This window comes from Anoplophora glabripennis, unplaced genomic scaffold (assembly GCF_000390285.2).
Source record: "Anoplophora glabripennis isolate ALB-LARVAE unplaced genomic scaffold, Agla_2.0 scaffold309, whole genome shotgun sequence".
Classification (NCBI taxonomy): Eukaryota; Metazoa; Arthropoda; class Insecta; order Coleoptera; family Cerambycidae; genus Anoplophora; species Anoplophora glabripennis.
In genome coordinates, this window is record NW_019416391.1 from 88111 (window position 1) to 114078 (window position 25968).

Genomic DNA, 25968 nt, shown 5'->3' on the forward strand with positions numbered 1-25968 from the left:
TCATAGCAGACATACCCTATACAATTATAAATAGAATATTGCACACACAGCTTCTTCACAAATTAAAATCACAACATTCGGTCTCTTTTACTTCTCTAACCTCATATGCATTAAAACGATCATCAGTTTTAATGAATTCCATTACCATAAAAATGTCTGAAGCCATTGCAATAAATAAAGAAGAACATTAACGATTGTAATTTTAATAACTTCACCTACACAGCACGAGTTAATTGTAACATATAACCACACTTGCCGACCAGCGCCAACGTCAACAATGTCAACATGTGAACATGAATGACAGTCGCTGTGGCAAATTACCGCAATCAACATTACTTAGCCCGTCCTGGAACTACTTTAATACGTCATCACCAATAAGATTGCGTTTCGAATCAGCTGTAAATTTTAAATTTTTTTACAATTTTAAAAGGTATACAATTTAGTAAAACAGTATATACAATACCATGTGATATGATATCTATGTTTTATATACTATTTACTTTATTTGAACCAAATTCTGAATTATGGAAACAACCCTATTGCTCCTATTGCACCAGAACTAAAACATATAGCATTGCATTTAGCTGGATTTAATTTTAAATTATTTTTTAATTCATACTCCTAAGTAGGTATATCAAAACTGAATTAATTTTACATCTCACACATGTACAATTGTTCTTTTTCGAGCCCGACTACTTTTCGCGCACCCCCCGTAACCGAGAAGTAGGTAAATAAAATTAAGAAAACGTTCTAAAATGGTCATTCGCATTCGGCCGGGACCGGCGTGTTACGTCGGGACGCCAACGTCGCCTTTCTAAAATAGACGCCGGTTCATCGCCGTTCCCAACTTGACTAGATTCATATTTAAGATCCTCTAGGTAGTTGCATTTCGGATAGTTCGAAACCGGAACATAAAAGTTTTACATCCGTGACAGAACATGGCCTACAGTTGGGATAACAGAGTCAGTTTCGTCGTCAAGTACTTGTACGGTATGTAGAGTTTGTCCGTTTGTCCCCTTTCGTAACAGTTCCGCTCGCTATTATTTCAGGATTTCGGTGCCTGACACTTGTTGAGGATCGGGTTGATGTACTGGCAGCTAGCCGTTTTATTTAAGCCAGCGTTTTTCAGTGATATTCCTCATTCTATGCATATAATTTACATTGATACTTGATATATACACGGTGTCCTAGAAATAACTGTCATCAAACACAATTTTTGTCTAATATTTTTTTCCAAAACCTCATAATTTTAAATTTATGTTGCCCGCCACTGGATGCTTGAGTGAGTGAGTTGAGTGAATAATAAAGAAAAAAAACATAATAAGTCTATAAAATAATCACATCACATAGGCAACTGGTCAGAGTTATTTTAGAGGGTACAAAGTACGGGAAAAAAATAAGAGTTTTCGAAAAAATTTGTTATTTTTGTTGAGTTAAATGCGAGGTTAAAATATAAATACTTATTTCTGGGCCACTAGTGTGAGAAAGTAAAATAACTCAAAAACAAAATCAAAAAACCTCAGGACAAAATTAATTTGATACAGACATTTTTTAAATGGAACAACCTGTATATTCTTAAACATATGGATTTCTGAGAAAATTCTATATATGGCAATATAAACAGTTTAACATTTTAGCGCAGGGTTGCCAAGTTATGTAGAAAGCTCTTCGAATTTTGGAAAAAACATGACCTCCAAGAAATTATATTAACTTTCAACTACTAACACTTATGTTAGAGCAAAAATATTTGACAAAGTTATAGGCAAATGTTAGGCAAAGACTTCTGTATTAGCTAATATCGATATTTTATACAAAGAATTTTTTATAATACGATCATTTTAGAAAAGTTCAAACATGATTTTCTAAAATATTTCAAATGGAACACCCTGTATTTTATTGTTCTATTTTATTCGCTTATCAGTCCACTTCAACTTTTATTAAGTATGTTCTATACCTAAAGTGTTAGTTTTTAAGATATAGCAACATTTCTGGAAAAACCTAATTTTTATTATTTTCGGTCGCACGAAATTGCTTTGGAAGAACTGTCACATTGTGTCAACTTGTCAGTTCATAATTTATCATACCATTTTGAGTTAATTTTATTAGTTAATATTTATTTGTAGTATTCTATAAAATAATAAAAATTAAGTTTTTTCAGAAATGATGCTATATCTCAAAAATGAACAATTTTAGATATAGAGCATGCTTGATAAAAGTTGAAGTGGGCCGATATGTGAATAAAATAGAATAAAATACAGGGTGTTCAATTTGAGAAATTTTAGAAAATCAAGTTTAAACATTCTAAAAATGATCGAATATCGATATTAGCAATAAAGGAGTCTTTGTCTAACATTTACCTATAACTCTGTCTAATTATTTTGTTCCAAGTGTTATTTGCTGAAAATTAATAACTTCTTCGATGTTTTTTCTAAAATTCTTCGAATTTTCTACATAACTTGACAACCCCGCACTAAAATGATAAACTGTTTATATTGCCACATACAGTGTGTTCCATTTAAAAAATGTAATATTTGGCGTGTCCGTTGTCATCACCCTGTATGTATCAAATTAATTTTATAGTTTAGGTTTCTTGATTCTGTATAACATTTGTATAAACTTTTTTTTCCGTATTATAAGTAACAAGGGAGTTATCTTACTTTCTCACACTGGCCCACCCTGTATATGTTTCGTATAAATAAACAGATTTTAATTTTCTTGCATTCTACGCAATAATTGCTATTAACTTTTTACAAGCCAATATACAGCGTGTCTACGGATGGAATTGAAAAGAAGGAAAAACTTTTCATTTTTCATGTTATGAGAAAAAGTCATTGTTGTTAAAAAAACTCTGCTTGTGTTGGGCCAACATAAATAATATTAAAACTCAACAATACACTATATTAATTAAGAAATGTAAAAAGCCAATCATTTTCCAATATTTAATATTTATTTTTTTCTAATTTTTTTTTGGTATTTTGCCACCCGCAAAATTGAATAGAATAATCACCAGAATTGCACCAAAAGTCAAAGGTTATTTTTGTCTAACCAAAGATCTTATACCAAAAAAAGACAAAATACAAAAAATATTTCACTAAATACTGCGCATTTCAAAAAGTGCATATAGTCTATTTTACCAAGCCAAATTGTTCGAACTTTTATTTAAGCGCGTCTTTAACAACAAAGTCCGTAAAATATTAGTTGTCTGAAAAACTTCTACTTGATACTTTTTGATGTGATAAATGACTGAATTTCAAAACAAAAACCAGTTCTCAACAAATTTAGGATATTAACACACATTTAAATTCTAAATAACTGTCAATAATTTTTTTCTGAATTTCTTACACAAAAGGACACTTACACAGGATGAAGAGGTTGACAATACCAAAACAGGCCGGTTGTTTTCAAATTTGGAAAATTTATAAACAAATTTTAATACTGAACAACTTTACTTTATTGAAAATTTTTGACAACTTATACGGAAAAATACTACCTATACAAACAATTTTTCTTCGTCATATTCTCCTTAATTTTTCATAAATAAAAATACGTTATAAATTAATATCAATAATGTAAGACGATCTGAGAACACTGTATATGATATTGTTGGAAAATAATTAATTATTTATGCTTTTCTTAATTAGCACAGTGTGTTATTGAGTTCTAAGGATAAAAACTAGTATATTTCTAATTATTTCTTAATAGGGAACACCCTGTATATGTTTGACCACTTAAAACCAGATTTTTGCGTATTTGAACACAACTTTTCATAAATTGAAAAATAAATTATCTCCTTTCAAACCCATCTGTCGACACATGTATATTTATATAAATATATTTAAAAGTATTTCTTGATTGAATGCTAAGCTGTTTAGGACATAGGTTCATACAAACTTTTCTACTAGAAATGATCCGATAAATCACTTCCTGAAATATTTATACGTATAATTTTTCTTTTCAGATAAATAAACTTTCAAATTTTACAAATGTGAACCATTAAGCAAATAAATAAAAATTTTCGTTAATCACAAAGCGACACATTGTTTGCACATGTGTATAAACAAAAATAGAAACAATTAGAAATCTTGAGAAAAAAACTTTCAATTACAATTATTGGTGTATTTTTTTATTATAGCTATAGGTAACCATTTCATTCATAATTTAATGAAATTTGTGGGCATATGGTGATAATTTACTTGAATACCATTCTATCTTTGATTATTAACAATTTTGACCTTCAATATAATGTATTGTTTATGGTTAAATAGTTTCTACTTACTCATTACGACTATATACTGAATAAATAAATAAATAAATTGCATGAATTAAAGTTATATCAAATTAAAGTCACTATTATTAATAAAACCATCCTTATTTCTTCACATGAAAAAAAATAGAGCTATATTTGCAACTAGAATATATTTTTTAAAATGACCACCAATGTTAAAAAAAATATATCAATTTTAAATATGTTTCATGTGAATTCCAGATTATATAATTCCCCAATAATATCAATTAGAATAGTATCAAATTATACTACTGTATAAGTATATGAAAAGTTACTATATTTAATAATTACATCATTTTAGGCTCTTATATATTTTTAGAATTTGAGTGTTAATAAAACAAGATATATAAATAAGGTCGGTGGCGATTTACGTTAGAAAATTTTTCAAAAGAATTATGTTTATTTTCAGTAGATAATTTAGAATTCATTATGTTAAACATAACATAATATTCGAATTTATGTTCAAGTATCCTGAAATATATCAAAGTTAGCAACAATGTTATGTTTTGTCGACGTTTTAAACATTTTTCTCGGTGATGTTTAAAAAATTATAAATCCATAGAATCTGGAATATATAATAGAAGTTTTAATAACAGAATGGGTCTATCTGTATTCAGTAATAAAAATTTAAATTCGGTGAGAATGCTTTAGATGCTTGCTTTATGCTTCAATATAATATATTGAAGCAATGGAACGTTATTTGTTTCTGCTTCATAAACAAATATTGGGTTATAGACGTCAAAGATATATTTTGGCAATTCCTTCAATCTACAACTTAACCTTTGACCTGTGTTATATATACCTACATATAATGTGCTACTATTATTTTGTATTTTTTATTTATTACATATTTATACATTTGGCAAAAGATTCTAAAATACATTACAATATACTGTTTTCTTATGTCAGTAAAACTGTAAAAATAGGAAAACTAAAAGGAACATTAAAATTAGTTATAGGTTAATGGGTCACTAATGACTTATTTATTTACATTTCCAAGATTCTAATTTACTGAATTTACCTGGAAGATCTACAAATATACGGTGTCTCAGGTTTTAATTAGAAAATTTAATAGGCAACGCTCAAAACTAAAAAGAAAAGTTTATATGAACTTGAATGTTTTATAGCTGTTTTATATTGACAATTTATTCATCAATAAATTGACGAAGTTCTTCATCAATTAATTGATCAATAAATTGTCAATGTAAAACAGCTTTTACAACTGCTTCGTTTTCGAGACACAGGGTGTTAAATTTAATTTAAAAAAGTATTTTTTCAAATATCTCAAAATACGCAGAGTCCTATTGAGTCCTATTGAGTAGCCACCAAGGTCACCGGATTTAACCCCTTTAGATTTCTTCTTATGTGGTTATTTGAAATTTAAAATTTATGTGAATAGACCAAATAATCATGTTGACCTGAAACAGAGAATACGCCAAAAAATAAGACTTATTCCAGCAGAGGTAATTGAAAACGTTCAACGGGAAACAATCCTTCGACTACAAAAATGTAAAAGGACAAAACATTGAACATTTAATAAAGCAGCAGTTGTTGTGTAAATAATGTTTTATGATTAAACATTAATTTTTTTCATTTCCGAAAACCGCTGATTTTAGAGATATGGTATGTTACCGTACAATTCAAAAATGGCATACAGGGTGTTCCATTAAAAAAATCAATGATGACTGTATATGTTCTTCTTGAGACACCGTGTATATTTTTCCACAAAATAATTATCTGACCTTTCATCATGAACACACTGTATGTAACTACGTAGGTATTTTGAGAAAAGAAGTAATTATTATTAAATTTGATTACTGTCATTTATTTAAATGTACAGTGCGAGTTTCTAATGATATAATTTTGATACACCCTATATATTTAAAAAGTAATGGCTAATGCAAATGTGAATGTTCGCCTGATAGCAAGTAATCGTTAAAAGCGAATAATTTCAGGGAATATCTTGAACTGGACTATGTATCGTGAAATTTATTATTTTCATACGATGGTCGTCAAGTATATCTATTTTTATTTGTATTAAGAGAAATGTCTTGAGTAAATATAGAACAGAGATCCGTTGCAAATGCTGAGGCTGTTATTTCTAAGCAGACAAGTTGTCTGAAAACTGTTTTCTTATAATTTCCAACTAGAAAACTAAAAACACTGCCAAGACCTTTCGGTCGATGATCTCTTTTATTTAAACAAACCATTTTATGGAAGTTTGGATGCCCTGTATTTTTATAGACCCCAAGTTCAATGAATAGGAAAACAAATGATTTCTACAATGTCGTTGGCTTTTATTTGTTTATTTCTCATTGATTTATTACATATAAACTTTGAAACATTTTGAGACACAAGACCGAAAATAAAATCTCATCTATAATATTCGGATGAAAAGTCTCTGAAGATTTATAGGAAAGAAGTCATTTACGCAAAAGTCATTCTAACAATCATGAGTTCTTATTGTCTGCAACGGAACCTGTTTGTGGAAATTTGGCAACTAATCTTTTGTCTCATTCGAGACGTTCCTTCTACCGAAAATTCCACGTAATTTGCGCACAATCTCAGCTACACAATCTCCGTACTTGTAATGAATTTTCACAATCTTCAATTGCTCATGATGCCAATTCTTCTGAATGAAATTGGCCCACAATTTAGATCTTGTGTTACCTTTGGGACAATATTTATCTAAACACATAAACAGAGTAAATAAAAATTGAATTTGTAGACATTTCAGTATATTAACCAACTATTTTTTTCTTGCTGAAGATTTATTGTCTAAATAATTCAAATAATTCTTACATAATTCATAAATAATTACAATGATAGTAGTGTTTTGAGAAATTCGCTTAAATTGTTATTATTTCTTACAGATATCGACAATAATGGGTACTTGGACGAAAGAGATTTTGCCTGTTTAGCTCTGAGAGCAACAATCATTGAAGGCAAAGGAGAATTCAGTTATAATAGACTCCAGGAAAATCAACATATAATGCTGAGCCTTTGGGAAGAAATAGCCGAACTTGCTGACTTCAATAAGGTAAGATTTGTGAAAGGTTTAGTGAAATAAACGGTTAATTTATCTTCGTTTTTATTATTTGACAACGAAAAATAAATGTCGATCGTACCTTTTGTTTTTTAGATACAAGACGTTTATAAATTTTAATTAACATTTAATAATATTAGAGTGTGGACATCAGGTGTTTAAAAAACAACTTTTAATATTGTTAAACGACTGTCTTGGATGACTGAAAGAAAATGAAGCAGATTTGATATATGTACTTTAATATACTGTTCGCTTATTTTTCTTTCAGTTTTAATATAATTTTTAGTTTTTTTCAAATTTCCTAACAAAAGTAACTCAAAATGTCAAAAGAAAGTTCTACGAAATGATCATATTTTTGGTAAACCACAAGGTTATAAAATATTTCATCAAATATTTAGTTTAAATTTTTGTGCTTGTTTCTAGTGTTTTTATTTATTTCTTGTGTTGCATGAATTAACTTGACTTTACTAAATGCCTTTAGAAATTAGAGTTATTCAAAAAAGTGTTATGTAAATGTTTCCAGTACATCAAAGTAAACATACTACATCTCAAATGGTTCTAATGTTGACAATGTTTATATTTAAGTAACTGTGTTTTACATTTACAACCTTTTAATATAACGAATCGGCAAAACATATTTCTATTTTCATATATTTTGATGTCATATACGATACTAAAAATAGTGGAAGACAAACTCGTGACAGATAATTTGATTTTGGAGTCCAACAGCGCCAGAAAAAAATATTCCAATTGTTTTCTATGTTTTCTTTCAAATATGGGTCGCAATCACTTTATGTACAAAATATTGATGTTTTCTACAAAGTACGCTTTTAATATATGCCATTTATTTTTATCGATTATTTCGTAAATCGGCGATTTTGGACAAAAACCCTGAAATAGGTCAATGTTTATTTTTAAAAGTACGTTCTGCGAATGTGTTCTTTTCATGCATCTAAATTTTGTGGTATATTTTGGTATACTTTCTATTTTAAGTGTTCTCATAAAAAGAAATATAGAGGAGTTAAATCTGGAGATCTAAGTGGCCAGAATCAATTGATTCTCTTCAACTTATCCACCTATCTCGAAAGACGTTGTCCAAGTAGTTTCTTACCAATACATCATAATGTGGGGGTGCACCATCTTGCTGAAGCTATAGATCATTTATGTTTGCAAACAACCGATTCAGTTCGTCTTACAGAAATTGTAAAGATCGAAGACCTGTTAAGGTTTCTTCGAAGAGTATGGTCCTATGATCCTATTATCTATTCTTCCAATTCAAACATTCACTTTCTCTGGGTACTGAGTGTGATACTCTTCCATCCAATATGGATTGTCAGTTGCCCAGTACGAGTCTTTAGAAACATCGGATTTCGGTTAATTTTTTCCATTGAAATTTCACAAAATTCGACTCGTTTATGAAAATCGTCATTCAAAAGCTCTTGAATTAAGGTAACTTTATAAGGTTGACACTTTTCCTTTTTTAGCATTCTAAAAACTATTTTATGACAGACAAGTAATTTGTAAATTGTAATTTTTAGTTATGACGTCATCACTGTCACGCGATGACATCATATGTAAAATAAGTAATTCACAGAAAGCTCTTTTAAAAACAAAAATTGACTGGTTTTGTCCAATGTCACTGATTTACGAAATAATATACATACTATACAAGGTGATTCAGAACTTATCCAAAAAAAAATTCTGGATGTACAGGGGACCCTTACAAATACAATTTTGTAAAGAAAAAATCAAGTGCAGTTCGAAAATGATTTAAAAATACACTTCTGTACGGCACTGGAAACTGGTCCACTGTAAAACGTGACCTCGCACAATGCGACCGGCATGGCGGTGTGATAAAAACGGACAAAAACTTTCGCAAGGAAAGAAATATGTAAATAGAATTTTATCGCACCTATTTTATATCGGCAAATTCAACTGCTTGTGCCTTTATTAATTAAGACAATTAATTTGTGTTTTTAAATAATAAAATCATTTGACATACCCGATGTTACAACAATTGTTCAAAATTTTATCTAGGTGTGTAAACACATTTGGGTCCATCTTACTCAGTTTCTACGAACTAACACAAATGTTGTCTTGCTTCACCATATCACAAATGCTTCACCATAAATTAAAACGATATCCATGAACTCCGAGTTGCTATACACGCAAACCATTTTTGACACTAACTACCCATTTTTGACACTAACTACTAAAAAAACTATTGAACAGATAACAGGTAAATACTATTGCAACGACGATTGCAAAATCCGATTTCAGTATTCGGAGTCGCTGAGGCCACGTGGCTCTCCACGCGCATTGCGAATGACGCTAGAGACTACAGTTGTCCAGCTATGTAGTCGTTGAATGTACTATAACTTCAATAATTTTTTTTCTCGGAAACTATAAGGATTTTACAAAAAATGTTTTTACGATATTGACTCCATTTCTCATGCCGCATCTATTCCCAATTTTTTTTTGGATAAGTTCTGAATCACCCTGTATAAATGTTTATAATGTAGTAAGAATATTTGTTCTTACTTTATATCTACTCTTTGTCATTCTGTTTTGGGGCAACATTCTCAGTGAAATTTGGAGGCGCTTTTGTCAGCAAAATTGGAAAGGTTCTTTGAAACTTCGAAAGTATTCGGTAGTAAGGGTGTGGGCTCCTTTATAAATAAAATTCTTTGAGACTTTTACGTAATGAAATGATGCCAAACACACTTTAAATCAAGTCTAGTGTAAACATTTAATTGTACCCTACGTGAATGCCTTGGAAACTGTTCAAAATACTGTTTGCATTGAATATAATAAATATTTCAAGAGAGCAAGACCGTCTCCGAGTTATTTTGTTGCATAAAGTATTCTGTCCTTTGTCTTTTAATCTCCCCAAGGTCTTATTGTTTACAGGAATTGTATTTAAAACATTTATAGGATGATGCTATAGAATTATGTGAATTTCTGTGAAGATTTAAAGATATTTCAGTTGTGTAAATTGAAGCTACTTACACACTCTTGTATTCAAGGTGATTTTTATTTTTTTTCTACATATATTGAAGTATCAATACTTATAAAAGGCACTGTAGAGAGCTTTTTGAACATTGGCAATACAGAAATTAGTAATATAACTGAATACTGTTCACATTTCTGTATTTACACAATTTGAATAATCAGTTACTAATAATTTCGTGTATGTAACACTACTCTTTAGGTTAATAATAATAATAATACTAACAATATTTTATGTTTTTAATTTTGCGCTTTCTAGTTTTGTAAATAATTTTATGCAACTGTTACACTGACCTATACATACACACCCTCCCATCACATATTAATGTCCCATCCTTTATAAAAGAAATGCAAAATTAGTGCAATAGTGCCATGTTTTTTAGTAGCTAGAATGTTTTTTAGCGATTTTTGTGCATCTATTGCCATATTTTTTCTCTTTTTTTGTGGATAATGTAGAGAATGGGTGTATTTCCAATTTTTGAAAAGTATATGTGACCAACACAAATAAGTTTGCATTTCTGACTCAAGTAGAGCTAATTGAACAGTTTCCCTGCCATGTTCAGTGCGCATATGTGGGCGGAGCTAACTCAGACTCAAACTTATTTGTGTTGGTCTGTATATTTTTATGAATGGCAAGGTTCTTTTCTATTTTTTTTATTTATAAAGAGATTTTTAACATTTCATAAACAAATTTTGTACTGCATGTCTGTATTTATAACAAATTTATATAATATTTTGATATTTTTTACCATTCTCTTTTTTTCTAAGTAAAAAGTTTGCAATTTTAGGATTATTTTGTTATTTTTTATATATATTGGAGAAATGATTGGCTATTCCATAAAATTGAATTCTGTATTCAAATAGAGGAGTGAATGAAAGAAAAAGCAATATTTTGTGAAAACTAAAACTAGTAAGCTGTGCCAAATCGAGCCACGGAGTACCTGCACAATATTTTTATGCGAGTAAACAATCGGGGTAATTTGTTACAAATTTTTAACACTCATTTTCACTTGTCGAGTGAGTTGAAAATGAGAACATTGGCATCAAAAGATTAATGGAAACAGGCCAGTCCGAACGAATTTAGAAAGTTACAATGGTTTAGATAAGCCTCGGTATTTTAGGATCAGTTTTCTTTGACGAAGGTTGCAAGCAGCAATAAAAGTAGTTTTACCAAGAATTTTTTATTCGATTAAGTCGATTCTTGTTATAACTTAAACTCAATATTTCCTAACAGATAAATGTAAACTCTGATGGCAGTCTAATAAAGTGGATAATGTTTCTTGTTTCCCGTAATTTTTTTTTTGTATTGAAAAATTGTATTTCAAAAACGCGTGCCTCAATAGATGATTTGTGTAGCCCAAATAAACTACAGTTTGTTCTACATTTAGCAGCATCACCCTCATATTTTAGAACACACGGTCAATAAATAATTTTTATTTCCATCCCAATTTCATGATCCTCGAACTTTTTTGTTTTAAGAGTTATAAAAAAAAATGTAAAATACGAAAGTTGCACAATTTTTTATGATTTTTTCGAAAATAATATTTGAAAAACAAATGAAGTCCAAACAATATTATTATTAACTTTGTTAATTTAAATGGAACACCCTATTGCTTTATGGCACATTATTTTAGCTATATAAATTTATTTATTTATTTTATTTATTTATTACAATAAAATATCCAACGGGACAAAAGCCCAATTACAGGATAAGTAAAACTATGATAAAAAACACAAAACAAAAAGATAAATAACTACATTAAAAAAAAAAAAACACACAATTAAAACTCGACACCTATATGACAAAAGTATAAATCATACAAACTTAAAAAGGAATAGGTCAAACGCAAGAAGCAAGAAAAGCTACAAAAAACAGCGCTTCACATCAGCAAGTGTGCATGAAAATATGTCCAAAACATTTTCAACGGCACGATAATTATATATCATTTGATACAATGGAGATTTTAACAAAACATTGGTACGGGCTTGAGGTATAAGGAATGCATTGCTAAATCGATTGTTAAGCCTAGGCACCCTAAAATTCAAATACGCCAGCAAAGCATCGGAAACAACTAAATAATGTACAATCTTAAAGAGAAGCCGTACACAACACATTTGACGCCTCGAAATTAGGCTTTGCAATTCGAAACGGTTATAAAATATAGCCTGTTGTCTGCCTGTATATCTCCTTTATCAATAGACTTTATTATTAACTTTTGTAATTTTACTGAACTTTAAAATTTAGTAAGGTAATTCAAGTGAAATCCAGACATTTTCATAAAGTTCGCATCATATTTTATAAAATTTGTTTACAAGTAAATACGGAAATTTTAGAAATAGGACAATTTGTAGGCCATTTTGTTGAAGATTCCTTTACAAATATTATTCGACATAATCGTTACTTAAACTCACGATATTCTAGGGAAATAACTACTCTGCAGACTAATACCCCGACCTGCATTGAATTGTACCCACAATATCTAGAAATAGCTATGACAGCCGAACCTTTCTTACATCTCACCTATACTCATTCTATACCTATAGCTAAGACACCAATAATTGCTGAATTATTTGTTGGTTGTTTCACTCTGTAACCGGTATATATCAGATGGTTCGGCTGACCAATGATTCTAGCTTACGGCAGGGCGGGGTGTTAGTCCGGAGAGTAGTTGTTCCATGCAATACCTTCAGTTTAAAAATAGTTTCGTCTAATACCTAAAATAGTAGGTCGTTATCTGACAGTTTGCAGCATTGAGCACCAGTGGCTATTCATAGATGTACATAGTATTGTTATACTCACCTACAACCTTCATTTTTTCTTTTGGGATATACGTGATTAATCTTCTTTGTACTTAGTCCTTCAATTACTAGAATTAAATGTTTCTTAAAATTTCTTAAACAAATTTCCAATTTTTGACAAAGTTTTTGACCACGGTGGGCCATAAAATTGATCTCATCAAGTAGTCCAATCTACCAATACGTTCTAAAATTCGAGACTGGTACTGCTCAAAGTAAAATATACTGTGTGTACATAATGGAAAAATTAAAATGGAATTAAACTGTTAGTAAGTTTTTTTATATTAGAATACCTTTGAATATTTAAATTTGAAAAAAAATCCACTTGTCAAACCTGAAATATATAAAAAGAAAACATTCGAGTGTTCTTAATTTATCAAAAGGAGAGAGTGAAAGGCTGTACGAGAGTTCGCATAATTGTACACAGAGTCCCACACAGAGACACACAATATTAATCACTAGAACGTGTGGTCCAAAAATTCAGGACCTGTTACAGGACGGCAAAATCACCGTAGAGGAGTTCAAGCAAGCTGTGCAGCAGTGCTGCATGGGCAGGCGGTACGAGGACTTCCCGCAGGCCATGAAGATGTTCATCGACTCCAATTTTAAGATGGTGGACCTCAACGACGATGGTGTCATAGCCGCGGACGAATATAGGTTCAACTGTATCACCAAGTTCGCCATTGACGATGTTGAGATTGTTGATGAAGCTTTTAACAATATGCTTAATGTGAGTACCCCTTAGTTCAAGCTAATTCTGAAGGTCAGTGTGTCAGTGTCAGTAAAGATATGATAAAACGTTTCTATATCATCAGAGAAAATGTAGTGAAAGATTCTTCCTTCGTTAAAATAAGGCTAACAGATGTAGAGTTTTAAGTATATTTTTTTATCAGATATCAATAACTTGTTTTTTAAAATGTCTGTTATTTTCTTTTCATTTTTTTCTCTAGACTGAGAACCACTAAGCTTGTATGATCAATAAAAAGTTTTTAATAGCATTCACTTCGTAAATAGTTGCGTGAGAGGGCACTTTACCAGATGACGTGGGTCTCACGAACCTACGGAACTATTCTTAAAGTATAAAATTAAAAACCTTTTTTATAGATCATACGATTTCTGTTCAGATTTAGACTCGCAGGCTTGCAATGACAGAGCCAGTATTGTTGAAATCTGGTATATACAGGGTGAGTCATTCATAATCGTACACAGCTTAATGTCAGATAGTTAACGTCAAAATATAGTAATTGAGCCAAACTTGTTGTTCATTTTCATTCTACAGAATGTTAACGTTGAAAAAATATTTTCTATTTTTTGCTATATTTTAAGTATATAAGTTTTGAAAATTTGTAGTTTTGCATTTTTTGAGGTGGCAAATACGAATATGTACAGTGTTGGGGTCACGTCTAGGGGGCGTTAGTTATGCTGTCCTATCAATGTAAAAATATATCTTAACATTTTGTATTTTAAAATTTTGAATTTTTTAGCTTAAAATTATTGAACTACGTTCAATTCTAAATAAAAAACGTATACTTGTTACAAATCGATAAATTTAACCGTTTTCGAGATACAGACGTTTAAAGGTTTTGAGATTCTGCAGGAAATCAGAAAATTAGAAGGTCATAAGATACCAAACCTGAATTAAGAATTAAGACAAACATTACAGCAACTGAAAATTTTTTTATGTATATCTTAACAAATTATTAATCGATTCTCAAAGCAACCATCAGCGACTTCAATGCACTTATTTAAATTTTGTCTGATGTTAAATAAAGTTCTATGTTGTTTGATAATACAGTGTGTCTACTTAAGTTGCAACCATATGGAAATCTTTTTTATTATTGGTTTTATGAAAAAAAGTTATTCTTCATAAAAAGTTCTACATGGTCTAAAATCTACAATGCAACCATCAGTTATGAAAATTTCCCAGTCATATGCGAGGTACATCAGAAATCATGAATTTTTCTCAAGAGTAAAGTACCCTTAATTTTGACAATACAGAAGAGTGTTATAAAAAAAAGTTATTTTAAAATATGCAATTACAGCCATTTAGCATGAAGATTCAGATTTTGTGATTATATACGTTTTATATTATAAATTACTTGTATTATTATAATTAAATTGCAATGTTGATCAAAAACATTAACAAATGGAAGGGTTATCATATTTTTAACAGATAAGAGAGATATAATATAAAACGTAATAAAACGTAAATAATAACAAAATCTGAATCTTCATGCTAAATGGCTGTAATTGCATATTTGAAAATAACTTTTAATTCAAAATAACTTTTCTTTATAATATTCTTCTGTATTGTCAAAAATAAAGGTACTTTACTCTTGAGCAAAATTCATAATTTCTAATATACCTCGTATATGGCTGGGAAATTTTGATAACTGAAGGTTGCATTTTAGATTCCAGACTATGCAGAACTTTTTAGGTAGAATAACTTTTTTCCATAAAACCAATAATAAAAAAGTTTTCCATATGGTTCCAACTGCTGTAACTGCAACACGCTGTATGAACTGATTCCTGAATATTTTTCCACAGTTGTTCTTGAATATTAATAATAATGTCTTTGTAAACTAGAAATGTAAGTAGCCCCAACAGAAAAACCCAGCGGATTTAAATCAGGGCTACGTGCAGGCCAAGGCACTTCGCTACCGTGTCCAATCCAATGGTGCGGGAAACTTTTATTTAGATATTCTTTTACTTCTCGGGTACTGTCAATTTATTATGTCAATGCCTACTACTTTGGAAAAATAATTTTTTAATTTAATTCCCGCCAAACAAAAAATAACATAGCTACATATGTGTAAATCAATGAACCATGAAATAAATTGTATATGATAAGAAGACAAAAAAAATATAGAAAATAAGATAAAAAAGCTTTCATAGTTACCTTTCTTAAATTATGGAAACGTTATATTTTATCTTTACTGACACAAAATTTTTTTATAGTATAGGTTTATACTTACTTTTTAACTTTTCTATTTTTTTAACATATTAAGTAAAAATGTACTAAATTTTGAGTATGTGGAGTTAGCTATTGTTAAGCCTAGGCACCCTAAATTCAAATACGCCAGCAAAGCATCGGAAACAACTAAATAATGTACAACTTAAAGAGAAGCCGTACACAACACATTTGACGCCTCGAAATTAGGCTTTGCAATTCGAAACGGTTATAAAATATAGCCTGTTGTCTGCCTGTATATCTCCTTTATCAATAGATTTTATTATTAACTTTTGTAATTTTACTGAACTTTAAAATTTAGTAAGGTAATTCAAGTGAAATCCAGACATTTTCATAAAGTTCGCATCATATTTTATAAAATTTGTTTACAAGTAAATACGGAAATTTTAGAAATAGGACAATTTGTAGGCCATTTTGTTGAAGATTCCTTTACAAATATTATTTGACATAATCGTTACTTAAACTCACGATATTGTAGGGAAATAACTACTCTGCAGACTAATACCCCGACCTGCATTGAATTGTACCCACAATATCTAGAAATAGCTATGACAGCCGAACCTTTCTTACATCTCACCTATACTCATTCTATACCTATAGCTAAGACACCAATAATTGCTGAATTATTTGTTGGTTGTTTCACTCTGTAACCGGTATATATCAGATGGTTCGGCTGACCAATGATTCTAGCTTACGGCAGGGCGGGGTGTTAGTCCGGAGAGTAGTTGTTCCATGCAATACCTTCAGTTTAAAAATAGTTTCGTCTAATACCTAAAATAGTAGGTCGTTATCTGACAGTTTGCAGCATTGAGCACCAGTGGCTATTCATAGATGTACATAGTATTGTTATACTCACCTACAACCTTCATTTTTTCTTTTGGGATATACGTGATTAATCTTCTTTGTACTTAGTCCTTCAATTACTCGAATTAAATGTTTCTTAAAATTTCTTAAACGAATTTCGGAATTTCCAATTTTTGACAAAGTTTTTGACCACGGTGGGCCATAAAATTGATCTCATCAAGTAGTCCAATCTACCAATACGTTCTAAAATTCGAGACTGGTACTGCTCAAAGTAAAATATACTGTGTGTACATAATGGAAAAATTAAAATGGAATTAAACTGTTAGTAAGTTTTTTTATATTAGAATACTTTTGAATATTTAAATTTGAAAAAAAATCCACTTGTCAAACCTGAAATATATAAAAAGAAAACATTCGAGTGTTCTTAATTTATCAAAAGGAGAGAGTGAAAGGCTGTACGAGAGTTCGCATAATTGTACACAGAGTCCCACACAGAGACACACAATATTAATCACTAGAACGTGTGGTCCAAAAATTCAGGACCTGTTACAGGACGGCAAAATCACCGTAGAGGAGTTCAAGCAAGCTGTGCAGCAGTGCTGCATGGGCAGGCGGTACGAGGACTTCCCGCAGGCCATGAAGATGTTCATCGACTCCAATTTTAAGATGGTGGACCTCAACGACGATGGTGTCATAGCCGCGGACGAATATAGGTTCAACTGTATCACCAAGTTCGCCATTGACGATGTTGAGATTGTTGATGAAGCTTTTAACAATATGCTTAATGTGAGTACCCCTTAGTTCAAGCTAATTCTGAAGGTCAGTGTGTCAGTGTCAGTAAAGATATGATAAAACGTTTCTATATCATCAGAGAAAATGTAGTGAAAGATTCTTCCTTCGTTAAAATAAGGCTAACAGATGTAGAGTTTTAAGTATATTTTTTTATCAGATATCAATAACTTGTTTTTTAAAATGTCTGTTATTTTCTTTTCATTTTTTTCTCTAGACTGAGAACCACTAAGCTTGTATGATCAATAAAAAGTTTTTAATAGCATTCACTTCGTAAATAGTTGCGTGAGAGGGCACTTTACCAGATGACGTGGGTCTCACGAACCTACGGAACTATTCTTAAAGTATAAAATTAAAAACCTATTTTATAGATCATACGATTTCTGTTCAGATTTAGACTCGCAGGCTTGCAATGACAGAGCCAGTATTGTTGAAATCTGGTATATACAGGGTGAGTCATTCATAATCGTACACAGCTTAGTGTCAGATAGTTAACGTCAAAATATAGTGATTGAGCCAAACTTGTTCATTTTCATTCTACAGAATGTTAACGTTGAAAAAATATTTTCGATTTTTTGCTATATTTTAAGTATGTATGGACCGATTGTTTTGAAAATTTGTAGTTTTGCATTTTTTGAGGAGGCAAATACGAATATGTACAGTGTTGGGGTCACGTCTAGGGGGCGTTAGTTATGCTGTCCTATCAATGTAAAAATATGTCTAACATTTTGTATTTTACAATTTAGAATTTTTTAACTTAAAATTATTGAACTACGTTCAATTCTAAATAAAAAACGTATACTTGTTACAAATCGATAAATTTAACTGTTTTCGAGATACAGACGTTTAAAGGTTTTGAGATTCGGCAGGAAATCAGAAAATTAGGTCATAAGATACCAAACCTGAATTAAGAATTAAGACAAACATTACAGCAACTGAAAATTTTTTTATGCATATCTTAACAAATTATTAATCGATTCTCAAAGCAACCACCAGCTACTTCAATGCACTTATTTAAATTTTGTCTGATGTTAAATAAAGTTCTATGTTGTTTGATAATATGAACTGATTCTTGAATATTTTTCCACAGTTGTTCTTGACTATTAATAATGTCTTTGTAAACTAGACATGTAAGTAGCCCCAAAAGAAAAACCCAGCGGATTTAAATCAGGGCTACGTGCAGGCCAAGGTACTTCGCTACCGCGTCCAATCCAATGGTGCGGGAAACTTCTATTAAGATATTCTTTTACTTCTCGGGTACTGTCAATTTATTATGTCAATGCCTACTACTTTGGAAAAATAATTTTTTAATTTAATTCCCGCCGAACATAAAATAACACGCAATGTTTGAATAGACAATATAACCACTATTATAAGAAGACAGAAAATTATAGAAAATAATATAAAAAATGAAGGCAGAAACTTTCATAGTTACCTTTCTTAAGTTATGGAAACGTTGTTTTATCTTTACAGACACAAAATTTTTTTATAGTATAGGTTTATACTTACTTTTTTAACTTTTTTAAATTTTTAACATATTAAGTAAAAATGTACTAAATTTTGAGTATGTGGAGTTAGGCCTTTGAAATATTTATTTAGCTTTAGCCTTGAGAAAAACTAAATATATAGTTGAAACGTCGGAAAAGTCTGCAAAAAAGGATTTTTTGTAAATTGTCTGAAACCTACAACTTTCAAGAAAACTACACAACACAACAAGGCTAAAATATTTTCTTAAAAAATACTTTTATTATAACTTTTAACGTATTTCTGACATTTTATAGATACAAATCTTTCAAATCCATTATATTTATTGAGACATAAAAATTCCAAAAATGTTAGATTCCCACACCAACTGCAGGTAAACAAATAAATTTCAACCCAATAAAATTTAAAGGAATAAAGCCCACGTTAAGATTAATTTAAAAGGTAAACTTATGGTACACTGTAATCGGTATTACCATCAGAAATATGTACTGCTATTTGTATTAATTATTTTCTGAATTGCCGACGATTTGGCACTGGTCATTTTAAAAACTCAATTCCTGAACGAACATTAGCAGTAAATGAAAATTAATTAATGTTTTGTTTAAGGCTCGTGTTTATTGGATAAATTATGAGCGGCTATTTTCGGCCTATATTGTGGCCAAACCAGATGAATAGGAAAAAAATTAGTTACTATGCCGTTAATATTTCAATTTATTAATAACTCACGGTTGTTTACTTGTGTTGCAGTATATATGTACAGGATGAGGCAAATTCGATGGAACTTCTTCTTTGTTCTTTGATTCTGCTAAAGACAAATTCATCTGGCACATCAAATATTTTTACTAATTTTATTCGTTTTCGATTTTTGTGATTTTTGTGACCTTTTGGTCACTTGCTCGTTTTTACTGCTAGATGGGTTTAATTAAAGTAAAAACGTGTTCAAAGGATTTTCGATTGAGGACATTAGTTTTTAATTATATCATGAATTTATAAATACGTATGACTCAGTCTGATATCGTTACATGGGAACCATAGTTGACTATGATCTGGAATGACCAAAAATTTTATTTGCTTTTCAATGGTATAGACCATGGTTATATTTTAACTGCGAGTATAATTCACAACCAAAATGTGTCAAGTGAAAGGTCATTTTTCAAAATTACAAATACTTACGAAGATACTGTTTTTTTATGTCCGTCCAGGCACATGCACGTTTTGAGAACTGCTGTCATCAAGTAAGGTAATCAAAACTCTGTGCGTTGCTGGTTGCCAAATCGATTTAGAGTTCGGAAGGCGTGGCTCCTAACAGAACCGTACTTAGCTCACTATCTCAGTTACCTATAATTTCAGTCCCTTGCTAAACTAAACAAATAAAGACCTAGTATTTTTTTATAAACCTTAAAAATGCACAAATTTGGAAATTGTATTTTTTTAGGGGCCAATTGTAGACAAATTGTAGGTATTCTTGATTTTTTACTCGAAGTCTAATAATACCACGTTGTTCTAAACTATCTTAATTTCCAATATTTATCAAAATGCATTAATACAAACATTTACATATATTATTTATATAATTAAAATTAAAATGGAGCAACTTCTACTACATTTGAATTTATTACAATCAATTTATCATTTAATTCATTTAATTTCTGTTGAATTAATGCTGAACAAAGAGGAACATTTTTGCACGAACGATTTACATTTTTCTTTGTAAAATTAATTCGTAATGATTGCAGCAAATTACAATTTCCAAAATGTTAGAGTGACAATTATCTGGGAACAAGTCACTATTAAGTGTTAAACATTGAAACACTTCAGAAAACTTATAAAAACTCGTAGTGATGTTATTACTTATATTCTTAACTTTTAAGAACCACACGTACCCCCGAATTCTACAGTCATTGTTTCTCGAACAGAAGGGGTAAGACGATGTTGACGATTTGACGTATTTGTGTCGATTTGTTATTTTCACGGACGCTGTTTTTCTTTTAAATGCCTTTAAGTATTGGAGAAATATTTTCAGTGAACTATGGTGTATTTAAGTGAAATATGTAGGTTTACATCAATAGAGAAATAGTAATGGTGTTTTTTCTGTGCAATAAATGTGCACATGCGTCAAAAATGTTGTACTTGGATTGGTGCGAAAATCAAAGACATGCTCCGAACGTGGAGGATTAGTTAATAAATGCGGTACAAATCAAGGGGTGAAGCATCTACACATTTGGTGTAGATATCAAGGAAATGTGGCTAAGTAAACACGTAAAAAAATAAAAAAAACTCAATATTTATGTACATAGAAATAGTCAAATTGTGAAGATAACAGTGACGGTTGAAGAAAATAATACTCATAATGTTTTTTTAGGGGATGATTTCTAGACTTACACGAAGAACTTTCGTGATGTACAAATTTCGAAGGAAATTTGCGAAATAAAAAGTTAAAATATGCGTGAACAAGTGTTTTCTTGAAAATAAATAAATTATCCAAAAAATAAAAGAATACCTGATCGTATTTGTCAGTTCATTATGAAAAAAATATATATTTTGTGAATATATGCATATACGATCATTTCGAGACCTCGGCAACGACCAACTCTGTTTTTAATTTTTTCTTCGCAAATTTCAAATTCCGTTCCAAATATTTTCAAAACTAAAATTCTCAATGTGCGTGCGTGTAGAAAAATTGAATTGAAAATTTTTTCTTCCTATTTTATTCAAAAAGTTAGAAGAAGTCAGCGTGACACCGGCATAACTGATATACTTTATGCGTAAATGATAAAGTGATGTTAACAGTTCTCAACAATTTTTATAAAAAAAAAATTGTACGCATTTATTTTAAATTGTCTAAACTCTTTTGTTTCTATTTTCTCAAAGAAACAGTAATTACGTATAAAATATTTTTAATTTTGATAGAAATGGTTGGCAGCAAAAATTTACTTCTAGGATGCCACAAATGTCGTAAAACTTTCCTTTTTTTAATTAGAAGTTCAGTTTTGCGTCAAATGAATTTAGAGGAACTGAGTATGATTTTACTAGTCCGACAAAAAAGAAAAGATCATAAAAAATATTTGTCCGTTTAGATTTAGATCATACTCAACTACAATTCCCAATTAAGTAATAAAAAATTGCTAAAAAGATAATGTCACTAGTTAACTTTAATTCTTCGGCAGGCAGAAATACAAAAATGATAAAATAATTCATGAAAATGAATGTACGATTGAGGACCAAAAATAATTCGCTGCGCGCGCTATTCGTATAGTTCGGGCTTCTCCCGCTAGATGGGGCTTACGAAACCCCTCCTGAGTCCTGTCCTGAGATCTGAGATCTGAGTCAGTTTCCCAAGTGGCGTCGCTTGAGACGGTTGTAGCGAGCTTCTGGATAAGTTTTCGTACGTATTTTGAAAAATCGAAGAGGTCGAAATAGTCGTCGATCAAAAACTGTCTCAGGGGCTCGCTATAACCGTCTCAAGCGACGCCACTTGGCAGACTGACTCAGCGGCTGTTATTTTTAGAATCCCCCTCGTATATGGTAAAAAAAAATAATTTTCTCAAAAAAAACGCAACTCTCGAAATTTTCAACGATACAGTGATCCTCAAAATAATACCAAAACCCGATTTTTTTCTAACCACATTCTGCACATTCAAAATGGACAATGTTTGATGATAATTCCACTTCTCTGATATATTTTAATTCACGTTCATATATTTAAACACTTTTTCTTCTAGGAGGAACATTTTGCAATTATTACATAATAACCAGCTGGTATAAATATCTTAGTTAAATAAATATACGATTTTAGCATATGTTTAAAAAACCTACACAGTGACTGTAGGTTCGTTTAAATGAAAATTAGAAAACTTCTAATTATAACCAAGCACGAGGCTGTTACGGGCGTGGTAAAAGCGTTCATTTTAAAATTCGATTATACAGGACAACCAGAATCCTTCCAAAACTTTTTCGTATTAATTAACTCGGGATAATGGCCATGCCAAATATTTAACATCGGAGAAATATACAGAGCAATAAAGCAGTCACGCTGTAATGATCGCGTATAAATAGTCATGTTAATATTTCAGCAGATACGGCACGGTTTTGATTTTAATGTTCAAACACGAATTAAAGCAAGGATTAATGGCGGAAACTAACAAATTATTATTGCCGAGTTATTTCACGCTTGTGATTATTCTTAATTTTCGAGGAAATGTACTTAAAAGCAGAAACATGTGGCCCAATGTCGATACTTTGAGGGGTTTTTCGGTTTTTCCTATTTCTTGAAATAGATACAAGATGCTTTGGTTTCACGAAATTTCAATTAGTATTTGTTAACCATATTTTTATGCAACATGTTTGTATATCGAGAAATTTATAGGATTAGTTAAAAAAAAATAAAGATAATATTTACTCTTTAGTACAAAGTTAACGACTATATGTATTCACTTGTAAAATATGAAATATAGTTCAGAATGTTTACCATCGACCAAGTACATTTTCTCAGCATTTTTCTAATTAATTAATTAATTAATTAATAGCAAATTATAAAACCAAGTTTTATTAACATAATCATAAATGTGTCATTCCTTGTGCTTTATTGTATACTTATTCAAATAGTAACTAGTTTCAGTTTGTTAACAAATTAAAGATTTACATCAGTCTAACAATTTGAACTTTTTTTTAATGTACAGGGTGATTAAGTCATAATGTGATAAATTTTTCGGAAGGACTAATAAATACAGAAAATCGATTTTTTTTTAATAAACAAAATACCCTTTAACTCCCGTTAATTCGGCGCCCTGCTTCGCAACAGGGAACGCAGTGAAACAGCTGATTTCCCTAATCGTATTGGATCCGCCATGTTGTATATTGCAATTCTGAATTCAAATTTGTGATTAGCGAACCTAAAAACCCCTACATACCAAATTTTTCATGATTCTATTCATTTCTTGCAAACCTCGATTTCTGGCCGATTTTTCTGAAGTTAGAAAAAAGAGTTAGTTAGAGGTGTACTGTATGATATCTAAAGGTGGATTTGGATTCAGCGAGCCCAATTACATATAGAAATGCTAAGAAATGTGAAAAATAATTTTTTTGTTGTTTTTTCTCAAACTTTTTCGTCCATTTTCGCTATTTTTGACCTATTTTTTAAGATTAGAAAAAAATATGACGTGTTACCGTGTCAAAATACTATAGGATATACAGGATGTTTTTAAATTAAGTAGCAAAAATGATACCATTGAATGTAGAGCCAAAAATAAGAGGATTGAAGTGAAGAGGACCAGCTTATTGGCAGAAAATGTCAGTTTATTAATATGATAAATAACAATTTATTTGTTATGACATCCGCCTACTTTATTTTTACAAATTTTCGCAATTACCCCTTTAGTGAACGACGACGCATCTGATTTTTTTACTAGAAAACTATCGGTTTTATCGAAAAATTACAAGAGGTAAAAAAGTTGCGCAATAAATCAGTCTTCTCAATAAATATTTTTAAATAAATAATTTGCATCGTATAAAAAATTTCTAATAAAATAGTATTGCAATGGGGTTGACTGTTTCACTCCTTTATAAAATACGCCAATGATCGAACAAATATTGAAAAGTTGTCTGTCTCTTTATTAGTAGGATGCTCATACCAACTTTCGTGTCTCTAGTATTCCTCATGTTAAAGAAAAAAAATAAAATATGAATTTCAATCCCCTCCTTTAAGACGGTATATCGCCTCAGTGCAACTTTCATATAAGGTATTTTTACTTCAATCCTCTTTTTTTTAGGGTCTACATTCACTGGTACCATTTTTGCTACATCATTTAAAAACACCCTGTATATGTTTGGTGAAAACCATATGACACTTTTTCTTTCTTATCTGGCTGTGTTATTTTTCTTGACAGTTTTCGTTGCTTTTTTAGGACGATGACAGAAGAAGAGGAGGCATAACCCTTTCCAGATACCAAGAACTCTACGCCGAATTTCTGGGTAACCCAGAAGAGACCCCTGCGGTATACCTTTTCGGCCCCCTCTCAGAATTCTTCTACAACGACGATCTAGACATTTAGCGCCATCTCTTTGTGAAAGTCTGACTAATTATTACATGTGTATCGTACCTTAAATGTATTAAACAAGTGTGCGCTTCTCTTATGTGTCATGCCGTCACTTGTTTTGTACCGATAAGATTTGTTTTATGTTGTATGTGTTAAACGTTGTTGCATTTTATAATTTTTTAATAATGATAGTTATTTTACAAATGGTTCTTTCTTATTTACCATTCCCGATGATATAATTTTTTTATTAAATACTTTTTTTATTAGAAACTTCTGAAAATTGAAAAAGCTGCCATAAAAGGTAATAGAAGAAAAAAATTCTAGCAGCACACAAAGTGTTAGTGTTAAAACTATAATTAACACTTTTATGATTAATATTTTATGGGCATTAGTTAGTATTTCTAGTATTGGAGTTTATTGAAAAAATTTACGAGATCTTTTCTTAATTTATTTGTAACATTACTAAACAAATTGCAAATTGCGACGGTCGATCTGCAAATTTAAAGATTGTTTGAATATCTGTTACTTATTATGAAACCAAATAGGTACGTTCCCAAAAAAAATTAACAATTAGATATTAAAAAAAACTGTAAACTTTATATTAAAACTATAAATCAATGGCGTGACCCTTGTACATCATATGTATGCACATAAAAAGGCTCTTATATTAATTTTAACTCAAAATTCGAATGCCAATCTTTTAACCGCAAGAGTTGGCACCGTTACTTCTCAAATTTATTATTTTAAA

At 30.5% G+C, this 25968-nt stretch overlaps 1 protein-coding gene across 2 annotated transcripts; it reads left to right on the forward strand.

Moving 5' to 3' along the window:
- The first annotated feature begins 797 nt into the window (after window positions 1–797).
- Window positions 798–25422, forward strand: LOC108908564 (sarcoplasmic calcium-binding protein 1). 2 transcript variants are annotated; one of them, XM_018712632.2, is made up of 4 exons: window positions 798–990; window positions 7159–7325; window positions 13633–13866; window positions 25089–25422. In XM_018712632.2, exons 1-4 carry the CDS (start codon window positions 939–941, stop codon window positions 25233–25235), a joined length of 600 nt encoding a protein of 199 aa, XP_018568148.1. In that variant the 5' UTR covers window positions 798–938; the 3' UTR covers window positions 25236–25422. The 2 variants fall into 2 exon arrangements, with proteins under 2 accessions (XP_018568148.1, XP_018568147.1); XM_018712631.2 differs by having other exon boundaries at window positions 805–990; window positions 13621–13866.
- Window positions 25423–25968: the final 546 nt, after the last annotated feature.

Coding starts and splice junctions, on each gene's coding strand:
- LOC108908564 (XM_018712631.2), top strand. CDS start 939: ATGGCCTACAGTTGGGATAACAGAGTCAGTTTCGTCGTCAAGTACTTG. Junction 7,326..13,620: donor AACTTGCTGACTTCAATAAG/GTAAGATTTGTG, acceptor CCAAAAATTCAG/GACCTGTTACAGGACGGCAA. Junction 13,867..25,088: donor CTTTTAACAATATGCTTAAT/GTGAGTACCCCT, acceptor TTGCTTTTTTAG/GACGATGACAGAAGAAGAGG.